The sequence below is a fragment of the Ochotona princeps genome, chromosome 5 (assembly GCF_030435755.1).
Source record: "Ochotona princeps isolate mOchPri1 chromosome 5, mOchPri1.hap1, whole genome shotgun sequence".
Classification (NCBI taxonomy): domain Eukaryota; kingdom Metazoa; phylum Chordata; class Mammalia; order Lagomorpha; family Ochotonidae; genus Ochotona; species Ochotona princeps.
In genome coordinates this window covers 73,136,450-73,158,948 of record NC_080836.1, presented here as the reverse complement: position 1 = coordinate 73,158,948, position 22,499 = coordinate 73,136,450, and the positions used below count along the sequence as shown (strand labels likewise).

Sequence of the window (22,499 nt, the reverse complement as noted above, 5' to 3'; positions counted from 1 at the left end):
CAGCAAAAATTACTTGAACATAAACATACTAACATGTTTGACAATTACTGGACAATTTCTATACCACATCACTGATCCCAACAGACCAAAAAAGTCACATGAGGTAAATTGTGAAGGACAAAAATTAAGCCTTAAAAAAGAAAACATTCCCTTTTTGAATCATTTACACATCTACAATGTTACTGAAGCCTAAAATCCTTAACATACCACGTACTTCAAGGGAGCTTCATTGTTTGTCACATTAACAACATGATACTAGCTTACTTGAACATTCAACAGTGAATATTGTATGTAGTCGTCTGAATGTGAGGAACTTTTATTGCAGTGGTTGTAAGCAGCTACCTCTTTTACAACAATGAAAATTCATAAAAACCACAAAGCGGAACACTCTTCTAGTCTGAAACTTCGTATTAAATGAGACTAGAGCCATCTGCTAGTTGAACTGTGAACAACAGTTAACACTGACCTAACAAGCATAGGCTCCTGGCTGTAGAAATTTAAAAGATGAATATGAAAAGGCTGAGGTGGTCACCAAACCTACTTTGAATAAAAGGAGTCACTACACATCCCAGTCAGCCTGAGTGGCAGAAGCCAGGAGAGGTAGTTAGAGCCAGTAACTACAGTTTGGAAGGAGAAACAGTTCCATGTGAGACACAGATACGCTAGTGTGCAATGAAGAGTGGTTAACCAGCACAGAGGAATGTACAACAGAGCAGGAACCTGACAGGCTGCCAGCTCTTCACAGGGACAGTTTGGGGGCTCATACGATGCAACATTTTAAAAACATTAGCATTAACTTTCCTGAAAATAACAGAACATGTTTGTTTTTGTTTTTTAACAAGTCATTAAGAACAGTTTCTAGGTCCTGTGGGCTTTCACCAGCCAACCCCGGGACTGATCTAGCCTTGGAAACAAAAGCCCAGTTTCAGGTCCCAGCCTCCTGCCCTCAAAAGGGCATGGGCGTCCATAAAATCTAGGCAAAAAAGAGAGCCTTCCAAGGCCTCTCTCTGCGGCAGACACCCCGAGCCTGGACAGCAGCCTGTTAGCTAGGTTTGGGGTGACAGGCTGGAGCAAAGTTCCAAAGACACGCAAACATTCCAAGGCCACATGAAGCACGGTACCTAGCCAGGGTGCATCCACCGGGTTCTCCCAGCTCAGCTTCCAGGGTGCGTGTCTTTGCACAAAACCATTAGTTTGCCGGACACAACTAGACACTGCCTCCAGAGCCTTATAGATCTGGAAATTATCAAAGTGGTCGGCGACCTGCTTGGGCAAAGCGGCCACTGCGCTCACCAGAGCATAGTCGTCTGCTCTGGCCCGGACGGAAGGCCCCACCAAGCCTGGGGAACTGGGGAAGCAGGCAGAAGAGAAGGTTGGGTAAGTCCCGGAAGGATTTATTCTGCGTGCCGTGCACCGATTCAGGAGCCCTCCCAAGGCATCTGCGAGCTCTGAGTCCAGCAGCTTCACCACCTTTTCGTCGTAGTAGTCACAGTCCCAGTTGGGGACGCCCTGCCGAAGAAGAAAGTAGCGGAAGCCATCCACCGTGTAATGCTCAAGGCAAGTCCTGGGATCCACCACGTTGCCCAAGCTCTTGGACATCTTTTGGCCACACACCGTCCAGTGGGAGTGGACGCAGATGCGGCGTGGCGGGCTCAATCCAGCCCCTAAGAGGAGAGCAGGCCAATAGATGGCGTGGAACTTGAGAATGTCCTTACCTATGATGTGAGAGGTAGCTGGCCACCAAGACTTGAACTCCTCGTTTGGGTAGCCAATTACGGTGAGGTAGTTGACCAGGGCATCCAGCCATACGTAGATGGTCTGCGAATCGTCCCCGGGTACCGGAATGCCCCAATGCAAGTGGCTACTCCTGCGGGACACTGACAGATCTGGCAGCTCCTCCTCCAGCCACTGAAGGACCGCGCGATAGAATGGCTCCGGGGTGATGGTCTGAGGGTCGTCCCGCAGCCACTGTTGCAGTGGCTCCCGGAACTGGGAAAGTCTGAAAATGTAGTTTTCTTCCTTGGTCCAGGACACGGGATGCCCACTCTCAAGAGATACAGGACACGACTCCCCAGTCGGGCCTGGCTGTCGGGTGACCTTGGCCTCGGGCAGGAAGCACTCGTCGGAGGCGCAATACCAGCCTTCATAGAGCCCCTTGTAGAGCAGCCCCCGGGTCCTGAGTACCTCCCAGAAGTGCTGCACAGCCACCCGGTGCCGAGCCTCCGTGGTGCGGATGAAGTCGGTCGAGGAGACGCCAGCCTCCCGGAAAAGCTGCTGGAACTGGGCAGAGACTCGGTCGCACAGCTCGACGGGGGCCAGGCCTGCCGCGGCTGCCGCCTGCTGAATCTTGAGGCCGTGTTCGTCGGTCCCAGTGGACAGTCGCGGGGCGGTGGCGCTGGGACCTCGGAGGCGACGGTGGCGGCACAGGGCGTCCGCCAGCAGCGCCGAGTACAGGTGCCCGATGTGCGGCGCCGCGTTCACGTAGAAAATAGGGGTGGTGAAGTAGGCGCGCGCATCCCCAGAACCGTCGCGGCCGCTAACGCAACTCGAACCGTAGCGTCGCCGGCCAGAGCACGCCGGGAGAGAACTCCTGCTGCTCGCCCGGCGCCCCCGCAGCAGGAGCACAGACGCTCGCAGCATGGTGCCGGCCGGCCCGAAACGACGGAGGCGGCGTCCCGGCCGCACGTGGGAGGAGCGCATGCGCAGCGCCGCCGCGCCGCTGCGCCGCCGCTTCCGGCGGGAAGGCCACGCCCCCGTGAGCGCCTCCGGGACCCGCGTCTTCTCCTTCCGCCTCCTGAGGAGGCCCTCAACGGCGTCCGGTCGAGCTGCGTGGTGGGCAGTTGTTGGAGCGTGCTGGGAGAGGACGTCCTGAGTGTCCTGCTCTGAGCTGTGATTTCCTACTAATGGGTCGGCCTCCCCGTCTAGGCTGAGCTGCTTGTGACAGGAGTGTTCCTTCAGGCATTGCCAGAAGTGGCTGGCGTAGAGCGGGACACGGAGGATGACCTCCGCTTGGGCCCTGGTCGGCCTCTGAGACTTCATCCAGGTTTAACTCAGAACGTGAACGGGTCTGGTAGAGAGGAAGGGAGAGACAAGAGAGTAAGCACCCGGAACACCTGAAGAACTCAGAAGGGGAATCCTTGTCAGTTCTTGAGGAATCAGTAAAAGAGGTAGTAGCTCTGCGCCCAAGTCCTTACCCAAGGTGACAGGAACTAGGGAGGCCATTAGTGCATTAGTAAAAATTAATTTAGTACAAATTAATTAGTACAAATTAATTAATTCTGATGTTTTCTTTAAACGTAGTTCATTTTAAACTGACCTGAACGTTCTTCCAGAACAGTGTTTTTTTGCTTGCCCTTAGGAAGGGAGTTGTGACTCCTGAGACTAGACCTCAGGCTCCAGATTGGATTCACATTCATATACTCACAGTTTTGCTCTTTTGCTCTGCAGTTGCAAGCATCTAAGACATGATCACATACCAGCCAATATATTCCTCACAGAAGAAAGTTTTTGTGTAACAGTAATCTTTAAATCCAAACTATTTTATGTAGATGCTGCTCGTAAGAGTAAGTTCAGCAATAATTCAAGTATTTCTTCTACTGTTTATGCAAAGCACCATGAGAACTCAAATATGGTAAAGCCATATCTTATGATCCCTAGAATTTGCAAGCTAGTAGATCAACTTTGAGTTTTGACCACTTAATTTCCAAAGAAGTTAGTGATTTGTTGAAAATACTACTTATTGAGAAAGTTTCTAATGGTTATCACATACTTAACAGTTACACAGACTCAAATTTTCATTTTTTATTTGGTTCTGTATTTTGGCTTGTCTGTGTCACTCATTTTAAAAGTTTATGGCTTTATAGTTTTTCAAGGTATAGTAGTTACAATAATCTTTTACAAAAACTTTATTGACTGTGCTTAACTGTTTATTTTTCTAGATCAGTAATTTTCTTCTTTTTTTTAAAGATTTATTTCATAGTTATTGCAAAGTCAGATATACAGAGAGGAGGACAGACAGAGAGGAGGAGAGACAGAGAGGAAGATTTTCTGTCCAATGATTCACTCCCCAAGTGACCCCCGTCCTCAACTGCCTTCCCAGGCCAAAAGCAGGCAGCCAGATGGGAAGCGGGACCGCCAGGATTAGAACCGGCACCCATATGGGATCCTGGTGCATTCAAGATGAGAACTTTAGCAGCTAGGCCATTGCACCGGGCCCAGTAGTTTTCTTCTTTTAAACATTTATTTTTTTATTTTTATTTGAAAGTGAGAGTTACAGAGAGAAGGAGAGAGAGTGACAGTCTTCCATCCACTGGTTTACTCCCCAATAGAAGCAACGGCCAGAGCTGGGCTGGACTGAAGCCAGCAGCCAGGAGCTTCACCTGGGTCGGCCAGGGGACTTGAGCCATCCTCAGCTGTTTTCCCAGGCCATAAGTACAGAGCTAGATGGGAAGTGGGGCAGCCAGGAATCAAACTGGAGCCCTTAGATGAGTAGCTCTCAAACTATGCATAGCAGAGCCTTTGGTTTTAAATAGGTACCAGTTTTAGAGAAGGCAGGGGATTTTGATCTGTGAGGGAGGCCAAAGAGATAGGGTTCTGGGTACTGTTCCATGCTTTTTTCAAACACAGATGTTCAGCATTTACCAGTTTCATATACCAACAAACAATTTAAAAAACAGTTTTCAGAAGCCAACATCATTATAAGCTTCAGTTTCTGCAGAAAAATATTTTGTTGAAATACTGAAGCACTGGGGCCCGGCGGCGTGGCCTAGCGGCTAAAGTCCTTGTCTTGAAAGCCCCGGGATCCCATATGGGTGCCGGTTCTAATCCCGGCAGCTCCACTTCCCATCCAGCTCCCTGCTTGTGGCCTGGGAAAGCAGTCGAGGATGGCCCAATGCATTGGGACCCTGCACCTGCGTGGGAGACCCGGAAGAGGTTCCTGGTTCCCGGCTTCGAATCGGCGCGCACTGGCCCGTTGTGGCTCACTTGGGGAGTGAATCATTGGATGGAAGATCTTCCTCTCTGTCTCTCCTCCTTTCTGTATATCTGACTTTGTAATAAAAATAAGTAAAATCTTAAAAAAAAAATGAAATACTGAAGCACTGATTCAAAAGTGGCAGAAGTGGCAGGAGGAAAGTAAGAATTTCTGGAGAATTGATTCCTCCCTTAACCTGAATTTTATCCCATTTCTGGATGGGGCTGCACATACCAGCATCAACCGCGCTTCTCTTGCCCTCTTAAGCTGCTACATGAAGCACAGCACATCAACTGAGTATCCAAAGGATGTTTGGCTCTTTGTATTTCCTACAGAGAATTGACTTGGTTCATTTATCACCACAGGAGTCAATTTAGCAGATGCCTCGTGTCTTCCTTCCCATATTATTATGCATAATCAAAACATATATAGTTATATGCAATAACAGGGCTGAATCTTAGTAACAAAATGATAACTGAATAAAAGGCAAATGAGGACAACATGTTTAAGTGCAAGCAACATTAAACAATATGTGACTTAGACCTGCTACTCTATATGTGGTCATATGAATGCATAAAATTCAGGACAGGGATTATTCCTGGAAGACAGGAGAAGACTAGCACACATTCCCGAATCACGGTAATCTTCCAGATCAATGATTCTTGAATTTTAGTGCGCATCAGAATCACCTGGAGAACTTTTTATGGAAATCCAAACTGTTGGGTCCCACCCTAGGGCTGGATTCAGCAAGAGTGGCACTAGCCCTAGGAATACACATTTCTAAGCAAGTTCCACTGTCTCTTATGCTGTTGGAAAAGCACTTTCAGCTCTTGCGTTGCGAGTTCATAGATATTCCGTTTTATTTTTATTAATGTAATGCTACTTAATCAAACATTACAATTTTATGGTGTTTTTATAAGTGACCAAATATAATGAAATAGCCAAATTTAAAATCTTTTAGCCTTTTCCAAGATGCAGCCTACAAGTATTATAAGATTCTAAAAAATTTTTGCTTGTATTTTACATAAATACAAAAGTGTAATTAGGCCTTTAATGACTTGAAATGTCTTATCTAGTGTTTAAGAAAAAAAAAATCCATCATTAGAATGAAAAAGTGTTTATGAGAATTTATTTGCATGGTATGTAACCACCTAAGAAGTCTGCACTTGAAGAAACCCTAGTGACAACAGAGAATTGAAAGTTATCCTTGAAATCTACCACTGTCAACAAACAGAATCTATTACAGAAAGAGGTGGTGATGACGTTAGAAGACATTTTTGTAAAAATTGATCCTAATTACTCTCAATACCCAATATGTGACAAGCCTGGTGAAAAATAATTGGTGTAAGAATTTCCCTATGCAGATAACTGTGGTTGTAACACTTGAAAATAAGGGTGGAAGAGACCTAAGTCACAATTGCCAGATGGATCAAAGTAACAGATGAGAAAGGGATGAATAGGCAAGCCACGGAGGATAATTTTTAGGGCCGTGAAACCACTCTGTGTGTCACATCATTGTACATTTGTCAAAATCTAAAGAATGTACAACACCTGCAGTGAACCCTAGTATCAGCTATGCGCTTTGGGTGGTGATCGCAGTTCAGCAGGGGTTAATCAGATGCAATCAATGTGCCGCTCTGGGGAGGGTTTTTTTTTTTAATGGACAAGGCTTGCGTGTCAGGAAACAAGGAGTATATAGAAAACCTCTGTACTTGCTGTTCAATTATGCTATAAACCTAAATCTATTCTAAAGTGTATTAGTGGTTTTTTGTTTGTTTGTTTGTTTGTTTTTAAGATTTATTTTATTTTCATTACAAAGTCAGATATACTGAGAGGAGGAGAGACAGACAGGAAGTGGAGCTGCCGGGATTAGAACCAGCAGCCATATGGGATCAAGGCGAGGACCTTAGCCACTAGGCCACGCTGCCAAGCCCAGTGTATTAGTGTTTTAAAAACCTAACGCAAGGGGACAGAAAATATGATTTGTTGCAAAACAGAAATATGCTATTGAAGAAACAAATTATTTATAAGGACAAAATGGAGCAGCAGATAATTTTTGAATGCAAGTGTATAAAATTTCTTCACAATGGGTTTGCTGCCAGAACAAAGTTTCCAAGAAAACCAGCACTAAATCAAAGCCGATATGGGAAAGGAAAAGACCCACATCAACATCACCATTATTGAACATGTTGAATCGGGCAAGTCTACCACTACTGGCCGTTTGATCTGCAAGTGTGGTGGCATCAACAGAAGAACCATTGAGAAATTTGAGAAGGAGGCTGCTGAGATGGGAAAGGGTTCCTTCAAGTGTGCCTGGGTCTTGGATAAACTGAAACTCAAGAGTGATCATGATATCATCATTGACATCTCCCTGTGGAAATTTGAGACCAGCAAGTATTATGTGACTATCACTGATGCCCCAGGACACATAGTAAACATGATTCATCAAACATGATTACTGGCACATCTCAAGCTGATTGTGCATCCTGATTGTTGTTGCTGGGGTTGGAGAATTCAAAGCTGATATCTCCAAGAATGGGCAGACCGTGACCATGCCCTTCTGGTTTACACCCTGGGTGTGAAATAACACTTGATGTTAACAAAATGGATTCCACTGAACTACCCTACAGGCAGAAGAGAAATGAGGAAATTGTTAAGGAATTCAGCACCTACATTAGGAAAATTGGCTACAACCCTGACACAATAGCATTTGTGCCAATCTTTTGTTGGAACAGTGACAACATCCTAGAGCCAAGTGCTAATATGCTGTGGCTCAAGGGATGGAAAGTCACTCGCAAAGACGGCAATGCCAGCGGAACCACACTGCTGGAAGCCCTGGGTTGCATGCTCCCACCAGCTAGGCCAACTAACAAGCCTCTGTGTCTGCCCCTGCAGGATGTCAACAAGATTGGTGGGATTGGTACTGTGCCTGTGGACCAAGTGGTGTTCTGAAATCTGGCATAGTGGTAACCTGTGCTCCTGTCAGCGTCACAATTGAAGTCAAGTCCATCGAAATGTACCACAAAGCTTTTGAGTGAAGCTCTTCCTGATGACAACATGGGCTTCAATGTCAAAATCGTGTCAGTCAAAGATATTCGTTGTGGCAGCAGGACTTGTGACAGCAAAAATGACCCACCAATGGAAGCAGCTAGCATTACTGCTCAGGTGATCTGCTAAACCATCCAAGACAAATCAGTGCTGGGAATGTCCCTGTGCTGGCTAAGATTAGTCATCATTCTGGAAAGAAGCTGGAAGATGATCCTAAATTCCTGAAGTCTGATGATGCTGCCATTGTTGACATGGTCCCTGGCAAGCTCACATGTGTTGAAAGCTTCTCTGACTATCCTCCTCTGGGTCGTTTCACTGTCCATAATATGAGACAGAAAGTTACTGTGTGTGTCATCAAGGCAGTGGGCAAGAAGGTTACTGGAGCCAGCCACGTCACCAAGTCTGCCCAGAAAGCTCAGAAGGCTAAATGAATATTATCCCTAAACCCTGCCACCTCCATCTTAATCAGTGGTGGAAGAACGGTCTCAGAACTGTTTCTCTGATTTGGCCATTTAAGTTTACCAGTAAAAGACTGGTTGATGAAAAAAACAAAACAAAGACTAGTTAATGATAACAATGCATCATAAACCCTTCATAAGGAAAGGAGAATGTTTTGTGGACCCTTTATTTTTTGTATGTGGCAGTTTAAAGTTATTTGTTTTTAAAATCAGTACTTTTTAGTGGAAACAGCTTGACCAAAAAATATGTCACAGAATTTTGAGACCCTTAAAGTTTAATGAGAAAGGAAAAAAAGGAAAGAAACATAAATATGTGAGTATGGACCAGTAGGCTATTGTGCCAGACCCATCAGCTACTTTGCAAAGCTCATTAGCAGGGAGCTGGGTCAGAAGTGGAGCACCAGCACAGTAGCCTAGTGGGTAAATCTCGGAGTTTAGGCCTGCCAGCAGGCCCCAAGGTCACTGAGGGTGAGGCAAACGGTGTCCATTGGCCTCAAGAACCCCCGGAGACAAGCTGGTGAGGAATGTCTGCTTTATTATGCCAAGCTACAGCTTTTAAAGGAGAAAAAAAGGGAAGGCAGATTCACCCCACCCCCCACCAAAGACACAGTCATTGACTATAAGGCCTGTCTGTCTTCCTTGACCTTCTGGTCATATTCAGACCTGGGAACTGTGCCTCAGGCCATAGGGAAGTAAACATTAGGCCACCCACCCAAGGTAGCAGAGCATTTCCCACAGGTAAAATCCTCCTCTTGCACACACCAGGATCCTATGTGGGCTCTGGTTCCTGTCCCAGCTGCTCCACTTCCCTTCCAGCTCCCTGCTTGTGGCCTGGGAGAGCAGTTGAGCACAGCCCAAAGCCTTGGGACCCTGCACCTGCATAGGAGACCTGGAAGTTGCAGCCACTTGGGGAGTGAACCAGCAGATGAAAGATCTTTCTCGGTCTCTCCTTCTCTCTGGAAATCTGCCTTTCCAATAAAAATAAATCTCACAAAAAGTGTAACAGCCAAGTCTCAGACCGTCACTCACATGGGATGCCAGCAATGCAGATGGCGGCCTATCTTGCTGTGCCAAACCTACAGCCCCAAATGAATCTTTTTTTAAAGCAAATGTATAGTCATTAAAGAAGCATAGGACAAAATATGTAATTACAACAAATAAGCTATAAATATATGAGGTTAGTGCCTTAAACAGCTTTACTGCCAATCACATGCTTATATAAGTAATACAAATGATCGTTCTGTCATTAGAATGCATTTTCTGTACTTAACTGCTTTTTTATTTACTCATATGCAAATTATTTGACCATTTACTAAGTGGAATCTAAGTATTCAGGAAATAATTCAAAGGAGGGGGAGGAAAGGTGCTCGTTACAAAACATCTTCACAGTAAAAAATTGAAAATAACCGATGTTACTTGTTAAACATTGTGTTTAATACAGTGAAATCCATCTATAGCCATCCCCAGGTAGAAACAAGACATCGGTTGCAGGACTCAGGAGGATACCAAAGCCCACAGCTGCTCAAGGCATACAATGTGATACCACTTACATGTCACCCATGCACCTCCTCCCCTGCACTTGAAGTCATCAAAAGGTTACCTATAACACCTGACGCGATGCAAATGTCACGTGAACAGCTGCTATACAGCACTCTCCAGGAAATAGTAAGAAAAACCCTGCACATGTACGGATGAATTTTTCCCAACATCTCCTATGCCTAATAGCTTGAATGTGTGGACGGTTAGACCCTAATATATGGCAAGCTGACCATCATTGTTCAGACAGCAAAGATTTGCATATTAATAAATGAAAGTGTGGTTTTGAAATATCACTAAGGTACAAATAAAATTTTATTCTGTTGGAATTTTAGAGGAAAAGAAATGTCTAAGTGATTGCTTACTTGTAAACCTAAGGAACCTTTAGTTTCTTTTAGTAATGGTGAAAGAAATTCTTTAGGGACTTACTGATGCACCACCGCATTTGTTCAGTCGGTAGTCAGCTCCCAACTGGACAGTTTCAGTAACCTTGTAGCATTTCCCTCTTTTCTTACCTCAATTGAAACCATCTTCTTTAAAGCAGACTCCACTCTACAATGCAAACTGATGGAACTTGCCTATTTCAAACTCACAAGTTTTGTTAAGAAAAAAAAAAGATTTACTGAGGCCAATGCAATGGCTCAATTGGCTATTCTTCTACCTGCAAGCATCAGCATCCCATATGGTCACCGGTTCGTGTCCTGGCTGCTCTACTTCCCATCTAGCTCCCTGCTTGTGATCTGAGAAAGCAGCAAAGGATGGCAAAAGTTCTTGGGACCCTACACACACATGGAAGACCCAGAAGAAGCTCCTGGCTCCTGGCTTTGGATCAGCTCAGCTTCTGCTATTGTGACCAGATGGGGAGTGAACCAGCTGATGAAAGATCTTTTTCTCTGTCTCTCCTTCTCTCTGTAAATTTGCCTCTCAAATAAAAAATAAATAAAACTTAAAAAAAAAACTTGGGAAGTTCAGGCATTTTGCCTAGTGGTTAAAATTCCACTTTGAATGCTCACATTCCTACGTAGGGTCTCTGGGCACAATGCCTGGCTCTGGCGCCTGACCCTAACTTCTTGTTATTGCCCACCTTGGGAAGCAGCAGGTGCTGGTCCAAGTAACTGGATATTCAGCACCTACCGAGAAGCCCCGGACTGTGACTTGACCCAGCAACAGCTGTTTTAGGCATTTATGCAGTGGAGCAGCACGTGGGCGCACCCTCTCCCCTCCATCCCTCCTTTCTTCCCTCTGTTCAAGTAAATTCAATAAACAAAACACCTGTGAGAAATAAGACATCTGAAGACAATCAGAAGGAAGAGACCAAAACTAGTAATGATCTAGAAACTAATACATCTCCCTTTTGAGGTTTCATGAGCTCTCTTCAATAAGACACGAACCGGCTCCCCACTGGCACCAAGGGCAATGGCTTTACTCATTCCATCACAACAATGCCAGTTTTTATAAGCCTTCTAACTAGCAGAGTAATTTAAACTATTTTAAGGATGTTGGGGAAATTAATTATTCACACAACTGCCTCTCCTTTGCCATTAAATAAAAACCTCTTATGAAAATATTTTGTATAAATTTGTTGCACTTGACAGCTTTAATTAGCATATTTTTCTACCAAAAAAAAGCTGTATGACAATAAATCCTCAGAAACACTACCTAAATATTAAACCACCTTTTTCTTTAACTTTATTTTTCTCCTTTTAGACATCAGAAAACAGCTTCCTCATAAAGCCACGTTCCCTTCTGGAAATGATTTTTGTTGCCAACCATGTTGACAATACATTTCTACATCCCCCCCCCCCCCCAGTGGTGATCCCCCGCCCTCCACTAGCCAGGAACCTCCTCCCCTCTCCTGCACCTCCCTCTGCCTCTGCTTTTGCTTTCTTAGTAGTAGCGGGGGAAGGAGGCTGGGCACAGGACAGAGGGAAGAGAGAAAACAGAGAAAGATTTGTGTAGCCTGTGTCTGTACACACCTTCTACTGGCAAATCGTTACCTTCGAATTGCACTTTTGCATTTTTGTTTCTGTTTTGGACACCTCTTTTATTATCCAGCCAGCTGGGACAGACAAAGCTCTGTTGGTGCTCTGAGCCACAGAACTCTGGTAGGGGGCTGGCTGGAAATTGACGTGGCATGGAAATTCTCCACTAAGTTGTAGCAGCTTGCATGTGTTTCTCTAAAACCAAGCCCAGCCTCTCAGAGCCGTAATCATGGGTTCAGTGACTTTACAGAAAAATGGATAGTAAAAGTCTCCAGCTCCTTTCTTTGTGCCCAAATGTTTTCTTTTTGGATATTTGTGATTTAGCTGGAAATGAAATCAAAGCAGTTAAGTCTGTACTTTCTTTTCGGCGCTTAAACGACAGAATTTGCTGCCTCACCTCCCCTTTCCTGCAGTTTAATTCCTTACAGATTTTGCCATGGGGTGCGGACTTAGAAAGCTGGAAGATCCTGATGATAGCAGCCCTGGAAAAATATTTTCTACTCTGAAGAGACCACAAGTGGAAACAAAGACAGAATTGGCTTACGAATATGTATTGCTGGATCTTACATTGCAAGGTACTTTTTTGTTTCTGTTTTATTTGTTAAGTGTTCCAAAGATAAGAGATCAGTAATTTTTTAAGTGTCAATTTGCAAATGTTTAAACTTTTCTTCATAGATAATATGATCAGTCTAGCAATGCTTTAATTGTATTTGGAAAGAATTTTCTTCTTTTGTAGCATGTTTCATCTGTACTGTACAAAATTAGAAAAACTGCTTGAGAACAGTTCTTATTTAAGTCAAATACTTATTTTTGTAGAAGAATCCATGAGATAGGCTTGATTCCCAGACCAAATAGCTATAAAAGCCTTGGTGACAGTTTGTGCTTTGAAAAAGATGTGAAAGGGACGAGAAAGAAGCCTGTGGAAAATACTGCTTGCATCGCACTGTGGAGGAGTGTTTGTTCACGCGATTCAGAGGCTGCTGCCCGTGTTGCATTTTGTGATTATGTGAGCTCATCCTTTGGTCATATTGATCAGATCAAACTTGAAGTTTGAAAGGAGGAAGGGAGTAAAAGGTGGCCTCCTGTAAGACACTTCCTTTGCTTTAGGGACAAGGTGCCTTGCCCCTAACAGAGAAACGCTCTGTTCCATAAAGTTGGAAACACAAATAAACAAGTCCAGATGGCAGCTCTAGCGAGGGAGCGGAGGCAGCCTGATTTCACAAATACTTTGCCTCGTTTCTTCGGGAAACTTTAGAGAACAACACAACTGCAGGGCCAAAGCAGGTTTTAAAAAGAACTATAATCTTTAACGACAAGTTATTATCCATGAAATTTAAAGCTTGCTGTTAAGATTTCCAGATTTTAGTATTTTAACTCCTTATTACTAAATTGTAATTTTTTTTAAAAAGCCACATATTTAATCAGTTCATAGAAACTGATGCTGAGTGATCATGCTAGATACTAATCTTCATTTTTTTCAACTTTAAACAGAAATTCTACCCCCCCCCCCTTTTTTGGGTTGTTTCTCTGGAAACAGTGCATCTTTGTACAAAAAGCAAGAGCAGCCCATTTTTCTTTGTCAAAAATTGAGCTGGCCAGCAAACATTCTCCCTTCCAGAGTCTTACACAAAAATCTCTACTTGTACTTCTATCATGCTCATGTTCCTTTTTTAGTTAAGGATTGAGCTACCAAAAGAAAAAAATTAGTGTTCTTATTTTTCTTCTTAATTCCTGAATCCAAAAACTGGGTAAATAAAATGGTGAAGATCAGAGAAACAACCAGTATTATGAATGTTTTCTGTACTTAAAAATCACTTGCGAGAACCTTTTTGACATGATGTTTGTTCACTTCATTAATTACCCTAGTCTTCCTCATCAGTTTTTTTTGGGTGGGGGGTGGCGAGGGTGTTTGTTTGTTTTTATCGGAAAGTCAGATATACACAGAGGAGGAGAGACAGGGAGGAAGATCTTCCATCCCATGATTCACTCCCCAAGTGGCCGCAACAGCTGTGCCAGTCCGAAGCCAGGAGCCAGGAACTTCCTGCAGGTCTCCCACGCGGGTGCAGGATCCAAAGGCTTTGTACCATCCTTGACTGCTTTCCCAGGCCACAAGCAGGGAGCTGGATGGGAAGTGGAGCTGCCGGGATTAAAACCAGCACCCATATGGGATCCTGGTGCATTCAAGGCGAGGACTTTAGCTACTAGGCTACCGTGCCAGGCCCTCCTCATCAGTTTTTGAAGACTAGTTTTTATGATTCCACAGGACCTGAACACTTGTATTTCTTAATTAGAAACCTTGTCTAGAAATATTCTTACAAATGTAAGCCAGAGCCATTTTGTTCTGCTCGTTAAAATAAGCTCACAGTCTCCCATAGGATGATGGAATGCAAAGCAACCTGAAAGGTGCTTCTCATTCAGTTCCTTCCCACAGTGTCAACATCCTCAAAAGATCCAGCAATTGCAACCACTCTTCAATCAGGAACATTTACAACTTTACACAAAAAGCCACTTTGGTTTTAGCCATTTCTTCTAAGAGACCACTGTACTCTCTTACCATCCAGGCTAGGTTTGTAGAGGGAGTGACAGAGCACTGCACTTGACAGAGCAGTATCACTTGAAGGCAGAACTGTGAATACTAATTCATATGTAGGCACCCAGGTCACCTAGGTCCAATTTGGTAACAGCACCGCCTAATCCCAGGCCTCATCTCCCTCCAGTTCTACTGGTTTTGGTTTCCAGTTTTGGTTGTGTCTTTTCCTTCGCTTCAGAAACCAAACCTCAGTGTCATCCTAGTGGCACACGCCACCTTCTTCTCTTTGACCTCCACCTGTCACTGCAGCATGCTGGCGGGGAGAGGCAGTGACCCAGGCCAGCTTCTGTTTGGCGCTGGTGATTGTGTCCTGGGATTATTGGAAGCAGCGTTGAGCAGTGGCAGCTCCTGTCTCTCAGAGGCCACCGTGGAATGAACAGTCTTTGGGGGAACAAATGAGCTGGTGGCAGCTGTGTGTGCTCATGAAGCCTGTCTCTGATATGACTGCCCTTTGTTTGCTTCCAAACAGAGGCCATGGGACAGACAGTAAAGTACCGATAGTAGTAGGCAGTTGGAGGGGACACTTTGCAATACCCCAGTGTGCCATGGTGACTGTGGTTACTTCCATTAAGTCTCTCTTTCTCTCTATCCCTACCAGCCCTGCCTCACAATTTTACAAGTACATTTCAAATAAGGTGACATGAAACCTCAAATAAGGTGACATACTTATTTGGGGAGAATGCAATGTTACTTTTTTTTTTATCTCAATGCAGATTTATCCTCCTAATTACAAATAAGCTCATTTGTCACCTACTCTCTACCCCTTCCTTCATGTACAGGCAGAACACAAAGGAGCTTACACTTGCTCGTCTCTCCTTCCCTCCTCTCTCCGCAAGCCCCAGCCCTGTCCCTTACGCTACCCCGCTGTTCATCATGTCTCCACAGGAGGGTTAAGCATTAAGCTGTGGAGTCTGTCCTAGGACCTGGGGTGTGAACCCAGGTTGTGTCACTGACTGTGGCCACTTGACAAACTTTGTCTCAGTTTGCTCATCTGTGGAATGGGTCGCTGATGAGGCTTCCTCCTAGACTTACTTTGGCTCAGAGATGAGAATGGAAAACGAGCTGCATGGAGAGCGACCGTCCTTAGCCTATTGGTGGGAACAGCCTTTATCTCCACAACCGGGGGTATAGTGAGTCTCATCCCTCCTTTTACCCTAACTCCTGAAGGAAATTTGCTAACCAACTGCCTGGGGACATTAAAATCATGCCTGCATTTCCCTTCTGGCATATGCTAGCTAATTGTTGATAAGCAATATGCTCACTTTAAGGACTCATTTGCATTTTTCTTATCCTAGCCACAAAATGATGCATTTTTGCAAGAGTGACTTCACAGATCTCCTTTTTTGCTTCTTCTATAAAGGGCTTTGTGATGTCTTTATACATGTATGTATTGTATATGTTCAAGTCAGGATAACCATATCTGTCTCCTCAAACATTTTTCAATTCTTTGTGGTAAAATCAATCAAAATTGATGTTTTTGATTTTTGCTTTTTGTTTTTGGAACGTACATCATTACCTCTAGTTGCTCTGCTGTGCAGCAGAACCCCAGAACTTCTTTCTCCCATTTATGACTTAGTAGCCATCCACTAACCTGTCCCTCTCCTCCCTATCCTCCCCAGCCTCTTGTCAGGGCTATTTTCCTCCCAACTGCTATGAAATAAACTTTCTAAATTCCATGTGCAATTGAGATCGTGCAATATTTGTCTGTCTTTACCTTTTTTTTACTAAGCATAATCAACATAATGACCTCCAGTTCTATCCACATTGTCACAACAAAGAACAGGACATCACACTGTGTAAAGTTGGATAGTATTCCATTGTATGTGTATGTGTGCATATAAATAAATATTTTTTAAATTTTATGTAATTTTGCATAAAATTTTATACATTTTCTTTAAATAGAAGGGTAGGTTGTTTTCATTTCTGAGCCATTGTGAGTTGTGCTGCCATAAACGTGGGAATGCAGATGTCTCCTCAATAGACTGATTTCATTTCCTTTGGACACATATACCCAGTAGTGGGTCGATGAATCATTAAGATAGTTCTATTTTTAATTTTTTAGGAACTTACATGATTCTGACAGTATATCCATGTCCATGTGTTTATGAGAGTGTGTGATACTTGTGTGGAGTGTGTTATTATTAGAATGTCCTAATGAAAAGTTAAATTAAGGGGTAGCTACTTGGCCTAGTGGCTAATAAGCTACTTGTTACACCTGCACCTTATTTCAGCATACTGGGTTCAAGTACCAGCTCTGTTCCCAACTCTAGCTTCCTGCTAATGTGCACCTTGGGAAGTAGCAAAGGAAGGTTCAAGTACTTGGGTCCCTGTCACCCAGGTAGGAAAATGGGATTGAGTTACTGGCTCCCACCTGCTGCCTGATCAGATCCTGACTATCTAATATGTGGAGAGTGAGCCAGCACTTGGGGGAAGGTTCACTCATTGCTCTGTTTCTCTCTCTCTCTCAACATTGTTAATTCTACAAATGACACAAAGGGTTAATTTACTTCCTTGTACAATCCCAGAAACAATCTAAATAATAGCCTTAAGGGTTTAAAGTATTAATAGCTTTACTGGTAAAATACCCTCCTATAACACTTTAACAAAAAACACCAAAAGAGGAGGAGCAGTAATAGCTTCCTTATTTAAATTACCAGTAAAATTTTGCAAAATATGGTGAATAAATTTTGCAGGTCTTCAGTTTGCTTCTTTATTTTTAGGACAAGAAATTATTTGTCTTTCATCACTACCACTAATAGCAGTAAATAAACATTACACATACTTCCTGTGGAAAATACTGGTAAGCACTGGAAATAGAAGAGAAATAAGAGAGAAACAAGGTTCTGTCCTCCAGTACCTTATATTCCATTTAGTCAACCTGAGTAGATGCTCCCTTTGCACATTCCATATCAGGTAGTGTTCAGCACATGAGCACTGCCAGTGCCTTTCGTTGAAGGACAAAGACATAAAAAAAATTACAATATGAGGTAATGTTATGCAATAACAAGTGTCAGGAAACGAAGAAATCAATTTTGTGTAGCATCAGTTAGAACTTGAGCTAGAACTTTAGTTGACCCTTGAAGACAAAATAGGGCTTAGATATAAAGAAAAAGATCGAAAATTCAGCCATGGGGCCCAGTACAATGGCCTACTGGCTAAATCCTCACCTTGCAAGCACCAGGATCCCATATGGATGCCAGTTCATGTCCCGGCTGCTCCACTTCCCATCCAGCTCCCTGCTTGTGGCCTGGGAAAACAGCAGAGGACGGCCCAAACCCTTAGGACCCTGAACCTGTGTGGAAGACCTGAAGAAGCTTCTGACTCCTGGCTTCAGATTTGCTCAGCTCTGGCCATTGCAGCCACTTGGGGAGTGAACCAGCGAAAGGAAGATCTTTCTCTCCGTCTTGCCAAGTTGAGGCATGTTTAAGGACTGGTGAACAAAACTGTTACATAAAGGTTTTCTAGGTGAGAAGTAGAAAATAAATTTGGATCAAAGTGGAGCATATAAGGTTCTGACTTAGCAAAGAAGTTAAAACTCAATTCATGGAGAATAAAGAACTATAAAGGCTTTTTGACGTAGTTGATAGGTACAGAGAAGCGTTTTTAAAAGATTGAGGTAGGATTACAATGGCAAAACATGGAGTCAAGAAACCAGGTTTGAAGACTGCCTGTGGTGGTCATGCCTGATGCAGGTGAGGGGCAGGAATCAGGATGGAATGCGAGAGATAGACATGACAGATGCTACGCAGGAGGAACTTAGCCTGTGACGGGCTGAGTGTGAAGGGCCAAAGGAATGAGGGCTGCAGGCTGACTTCCTCAGTCCGAGTCTCACTTACAGTGGAGATGATGACACCTCTTCTAGAAGGAGGGGCAGCTGCTGTCTGGCCCACGTGCAGTCCCACTGCCGGCATTCTGCATGGGAGACACTGGAAATGGAGCATATGGGCAGATGGACACCTGGAGGTGGTGATTTCCAGGAGGAATATCAATAGTAAGCTCTCTAAGAGAGGCAGTATATCCTTCTCAACTATGCAAACAACATCAAAAAAATTTTAAAGGAAAAAAAGTATATGGGCAGAATACAGGTGACACAGGCTGAGCTGCAGGACATAACTGTAATAAAGACAGTTCAAAAATGGAGGGACTGAAAACATCCAGCAAACTGCAGGGAAGGGCAGTGTTTCAAACAGCAGGAAATTGTCAGTTGTAAATGCTGAAGAAGAAAGATGCAACACTGCTGGAAAAAATACCAAAAAAATCAACAAGAGATTAAAAATCAGAACTGAAGTTTTTTTAAGGAGATTAAATTTGTGGGTTCTGATGAATTTTGTCTATCTCAGTCTAATAAGTTGTTGGACATTTCCCTAAGCAGTTAAAAGCTTTTTTCAAAAGTAACAAACTACATAATAAAAAATTATTAGAAGTGACAAAGGCTACACAAGTATCTGTGTAATCTGTCGTAGTAAGATGTGAGTTCTACTATGTTTGAAATGGTGAGACATTTTGATTAAGAAAATAATAAAACCACACAAATCCAGACTGTTGTGGGAAACGGTTCATTCTGTGTGGAAACAGAGCAGAATCTCTAATAATAGCATGCAATTGACCCACTTTCAAAATTCTTGACGTTGGGAGGTAACACAAATACATTTCCGTAGGCTATCTACATTATGTTGTTTTTTCTTCTGTGTTTCTTGTATCTTGGTGGATATCTATTTTTTTTGAAGGCATAGTTACTGAGCTCCCAAGCTAAGAGCCAGGATACAATGTAAAGTCTAGGAGTCAGCACTATGTCATAGTAGGCTAAACCTTTGCTTCTGGTGCTGGTATCCCATGTGGGGACCATTTCAAGTCCCAGCTACTCCACTTCTGATCCAGCTCCCTGCTGAAGGCCTAGCAGCAGAGTTTGGTTCAAGTCTTTGGACCCTGCACCTCTGTGGAAGATCCAGAAAAGAAGCTTCTGGATCTGATCAGCTCTGACTCTAGCACCATCTGGGGAGTGAACCAGTGAGTGGAAGAAGTTTCTCTGTCTTTATCTGTCCTTCTCTCTCTGTAACTCACACATACACACAAAAAAAGTCAATAAAGAAATCTTTACCAACGATAATAACAAATAAAGCTTAGTCCTGACTTTTGGTGACCCTGCAGCCCAGTGACTGTCCGACTGAAGGAAACTGGGAAGCAGGCAGGCAGTGCAATGTATGCTGTCTCTGCTGTGAGCCAGGTTGTGATAGTATAACAAGGATCACAGATGCACAAAGAAAAGCCTCTCCACGCACGTTGCGATGCAGGGCAGGAAGGTGGCGGACAAGGAGGGGCAGAAGGAGAGCATCTTGGACTTGTGCAACTACATCAATAAGACCATCCGGGTGAAGCTCCAGGAAGACTGAGAAGCCAGTGGGATTGTGAAGACCTCTACCTGCTGCGGAACCTCGCGCTAGACAGCACCATCAAGCACCTGCGAAATCTGGATGACCAATACAAGCTGACAATGGTGGTCATCTGTCCACAGGACCGCCTGCAGGCCATCCCAAACCCCTTCCTCCAGCAGCAGGACACCTAACCCACCCTGTTGCCTACCCCAGCCTCACAGAAACCCCAAACCCCCCCCCAAAGAAAACCTCCACCTGGACTACTGAGATACAGATCCAGAAAATCTCCTTAGAAGGTGTACCCTTTCATTTGAGATGTAAAAAATGAGTGTAATTAAAAAAAGAAAAAAGATTTTGGGCCCAGCACGGTAGCCTAGCCACTAAAGCCATCACCTTGAACATGCCATATGGGCGCCAGTTCTAATCCTGGCAGCTCCACTTCCCATCCAACTCCCTACTTGTGGCCTGGGAAAGCAGTCGAGGATGGCCCAAGGCCTTAGGACCCTGCACCCATGTGGGAGACCTGCAGAAAGTTCCTGGCTCCTGGCTTCGGATCGGTGCAGCTCCAGCCATTGCAGTCACTTGGGGAGTGAATCATGGGATGGAAGATCTTCCTCTCTGTCTCTCCTCCTCTGTGTATCTGACTTTCCAATAAAAATAAATAAATCTTAAAAAAAAAAAAAAGATTGTACCTGAATATACAAAACACAACTACAGATGAACAAGAAAACTACAATCTAATGGGAACATGGACAAGTGATCCAAGCAAGGAGATCACAAAACAGGAAATCCAAGTGACCAACGAACATATGAAACTGTTAAAGTCATCTCAAGTGGCAAAAGTTTAAAAACACGACAATATCAGACATTGCTAAGTTGTTATAACCATTTTGGGGGGAAAATACTGATATTATGTGCCTAGCTGAATATTTAGCACAATTGTGTGCGCATGTGTATCATGAGACATATGCAAGGATGTCCACAGACATTATTTTTTTAGTATTTTTTTTATTTGAAAGGCAGATGTACAGAGAGAAGGAGAGACAGAGAGAAAGGATCATTCATTCACTGGTTCACTCTCCAAATGACGACAGCAGCTCTGGTCTGAGTTTGTATGAAGCCAGGAGCCAGAAAGCTCTTGCAGGTCTCCAGCGTGAATGCAGGGGCCAAAGGGCTTGAACCATTATCAGCTGCTTTCACAGGCCATAAACAGGGAGGTGGATCCGAAGTATACAGCTGGAAGTCATAAGTTTCTTCTGAGTCTCCCACACAGATGCAGGGTCCCAAGGACTTGGGCCATCCTCCACTATTTTCCCAGGCACTAGGCAGGAATCTGGGTGGGAAGCAAAGCAGCCAGGAACTGGCACCCATACAGAATGCTGGCACTTGCAGTCAGAGGATTAGCTGACTGAGCCATTGCATTGGCCCCAAGCCTTGTAATCATAACCATGACTATGCAACTGTGCCCCTAAAGCAGCCATAGACAGTACAGAGCAAAACAGGCCGTAATTGCCATATGTTACTAGATGCAATGAAAATGGGAGAGCTATAATTACCCGAGCTAAACAAGATGAATCTTGTAAACACAATGTAAGCACATAAAAGTACATTTATGGTTGAATTCTTGAATAGTGACCTAAAAAGAGGAGTGAAGGATTGGTATGCGTTTAAGTCGAATGAATTCAAAGAAGAAGGAAGTGGATTGTGACAAGCTGGAGAAACATGAGGCCTCTTCAAGGCTGGCCATGTAGAAGGGGCGATGCTTACCCAAATGTTGGAAGTTCTAAATACAGTTTGTGTCTTTTTGTTGTTGTTGTTGTTGATATGTTATATTTCTATATACATTACCCCCAAAAAATGTTGAAAGACCAAGAAGTGAGTGAGTATAGGGCAAACAAGGCAGAAAGACAAAGTGCTCAAAGCCCCAGCAGCAAGAAACTTCTGTGCTCAGTGTGAAATCCATGAGTAAAACAGAGCAAGTGGAATGTGGCATGTGAAAGAGCTGCAGTAGTTTAAAATAATCATAATTTGGGCCCGGCGGCATGGCCTAGTGGCTAAAGGCCTTGCCTTGAACGCCCCGGGATCCCATATGGGTGCCGGTTCTAATTCCGGCAGCCCCGCTTCCCGTCCAGCTCCCTGCTTGTAGCCTGGGGAAGCAGTTGAGGACGGCCCAATGCATTGAGACACTGCACCCGTGTGGGGAGACCTGGAAGAGGTTCCTGGTTCCTGGCATCGGATCGGCACGCATCGGCCCGTTGTGGCTCACTTGGGGAGTGAATCATTGGATGGAAGATCTTCCTCTCTGTCTCTCCTCCTCTCTGTATATCTGACTTTGTAATAAAAATAAATCTTAAAAAAAAATAATCATAATTTGGTCTTTCATGTCTCTCCCTCTGATAATGAACTACACAAGGGGTGTTCAAAAGTTCATGTATGTGCACAGTACGAGAAAACTGTGTGGATAAATATTTTTAATCCAAAATAAACTTAATTGCACTTCCCATTAACTTTTCAACATGTGATTAACATGCAATACTTGTA

At 43.9% G+C, this 22,499-nt stretch overlaps 2 protein-coding genes and 2 pseudogenes across 3 annotated transcripts in view; 3 read left to right on the top strand and 1 right to left on the bottom strand.

Moving 5' to 3' along the window:
* Positions 1 to 820: 820 nt before the first annotated feature.
* On the bottom strand, positions 821 to 2,673 carry MARS2 (methionyl-tRNA synthetase 2, mitochondrial). The gene has a single exon (XM_004576954.4). The coding sequence runs from the start codon at positions 2,638 to 2,640 to the stop codon at positions 859 to 861; it is 1,782 nt and encodes a 593-aa protein (XP_004577011.2). The 5' UTR covers positions 2,641 to 2,673; the 3' UTR covers positions 821 to 858.
* Positions 2,674 to 2,811: 138 nt separating this feature from the next.
* The window catches only part of RFTN2 (raftlin family member 2), a 77,744-nt gene continuing 58,056 nt past the window's right edge, over positions 2,812 to 22,499 (top strand). The window contains exons 1-3 of one of the 2 annotated variants that reach the window (XM_058664789.1): positions 2,812 to 3,096; positions 9,920 to 10,030; positions 12,410 to 12,571. In XM_058664789.1, the coding sequence (XP_058520772.1) occupies positions 12,433 to 12,571 (139 nt within the window). In that variant the 5' untranslated portion in view covers positions 2,812 to 3,096; positions 9,920 to 10,030; positions 12,410 to 12,432. Of the gene's footprint in view, positions 3,097 to 3,172; positions 3,200 to 9,919; positions 10,031 to 12,409; positions 12,572 to 22,499 lie in introns of those variants that run through there. The other variant, XM_058664788.1, reaches the window with a different exon arrangement.
* On the top strand, positions 6,956 to 8,563 carry LOC101525792 (elongation factor 1-alpha 1-like; annotated as a pseudogene).
* Positions 19,615 to 20,157, top strand: LOC118757854 (U6 snRNA-associated Sm-like protein LSm7; annotated as a pseudogene).

Bases quoted from the DNA above. Each gene is read 5' to 3' on its own strand.
- MARS2 (XM_004576954.4), bottom strand. From the start codon at position 2,640: ATGCTGCGAGCGTCTGTGCTCCTGCTGCGGGGGCGCCGGGCGAGCAGC.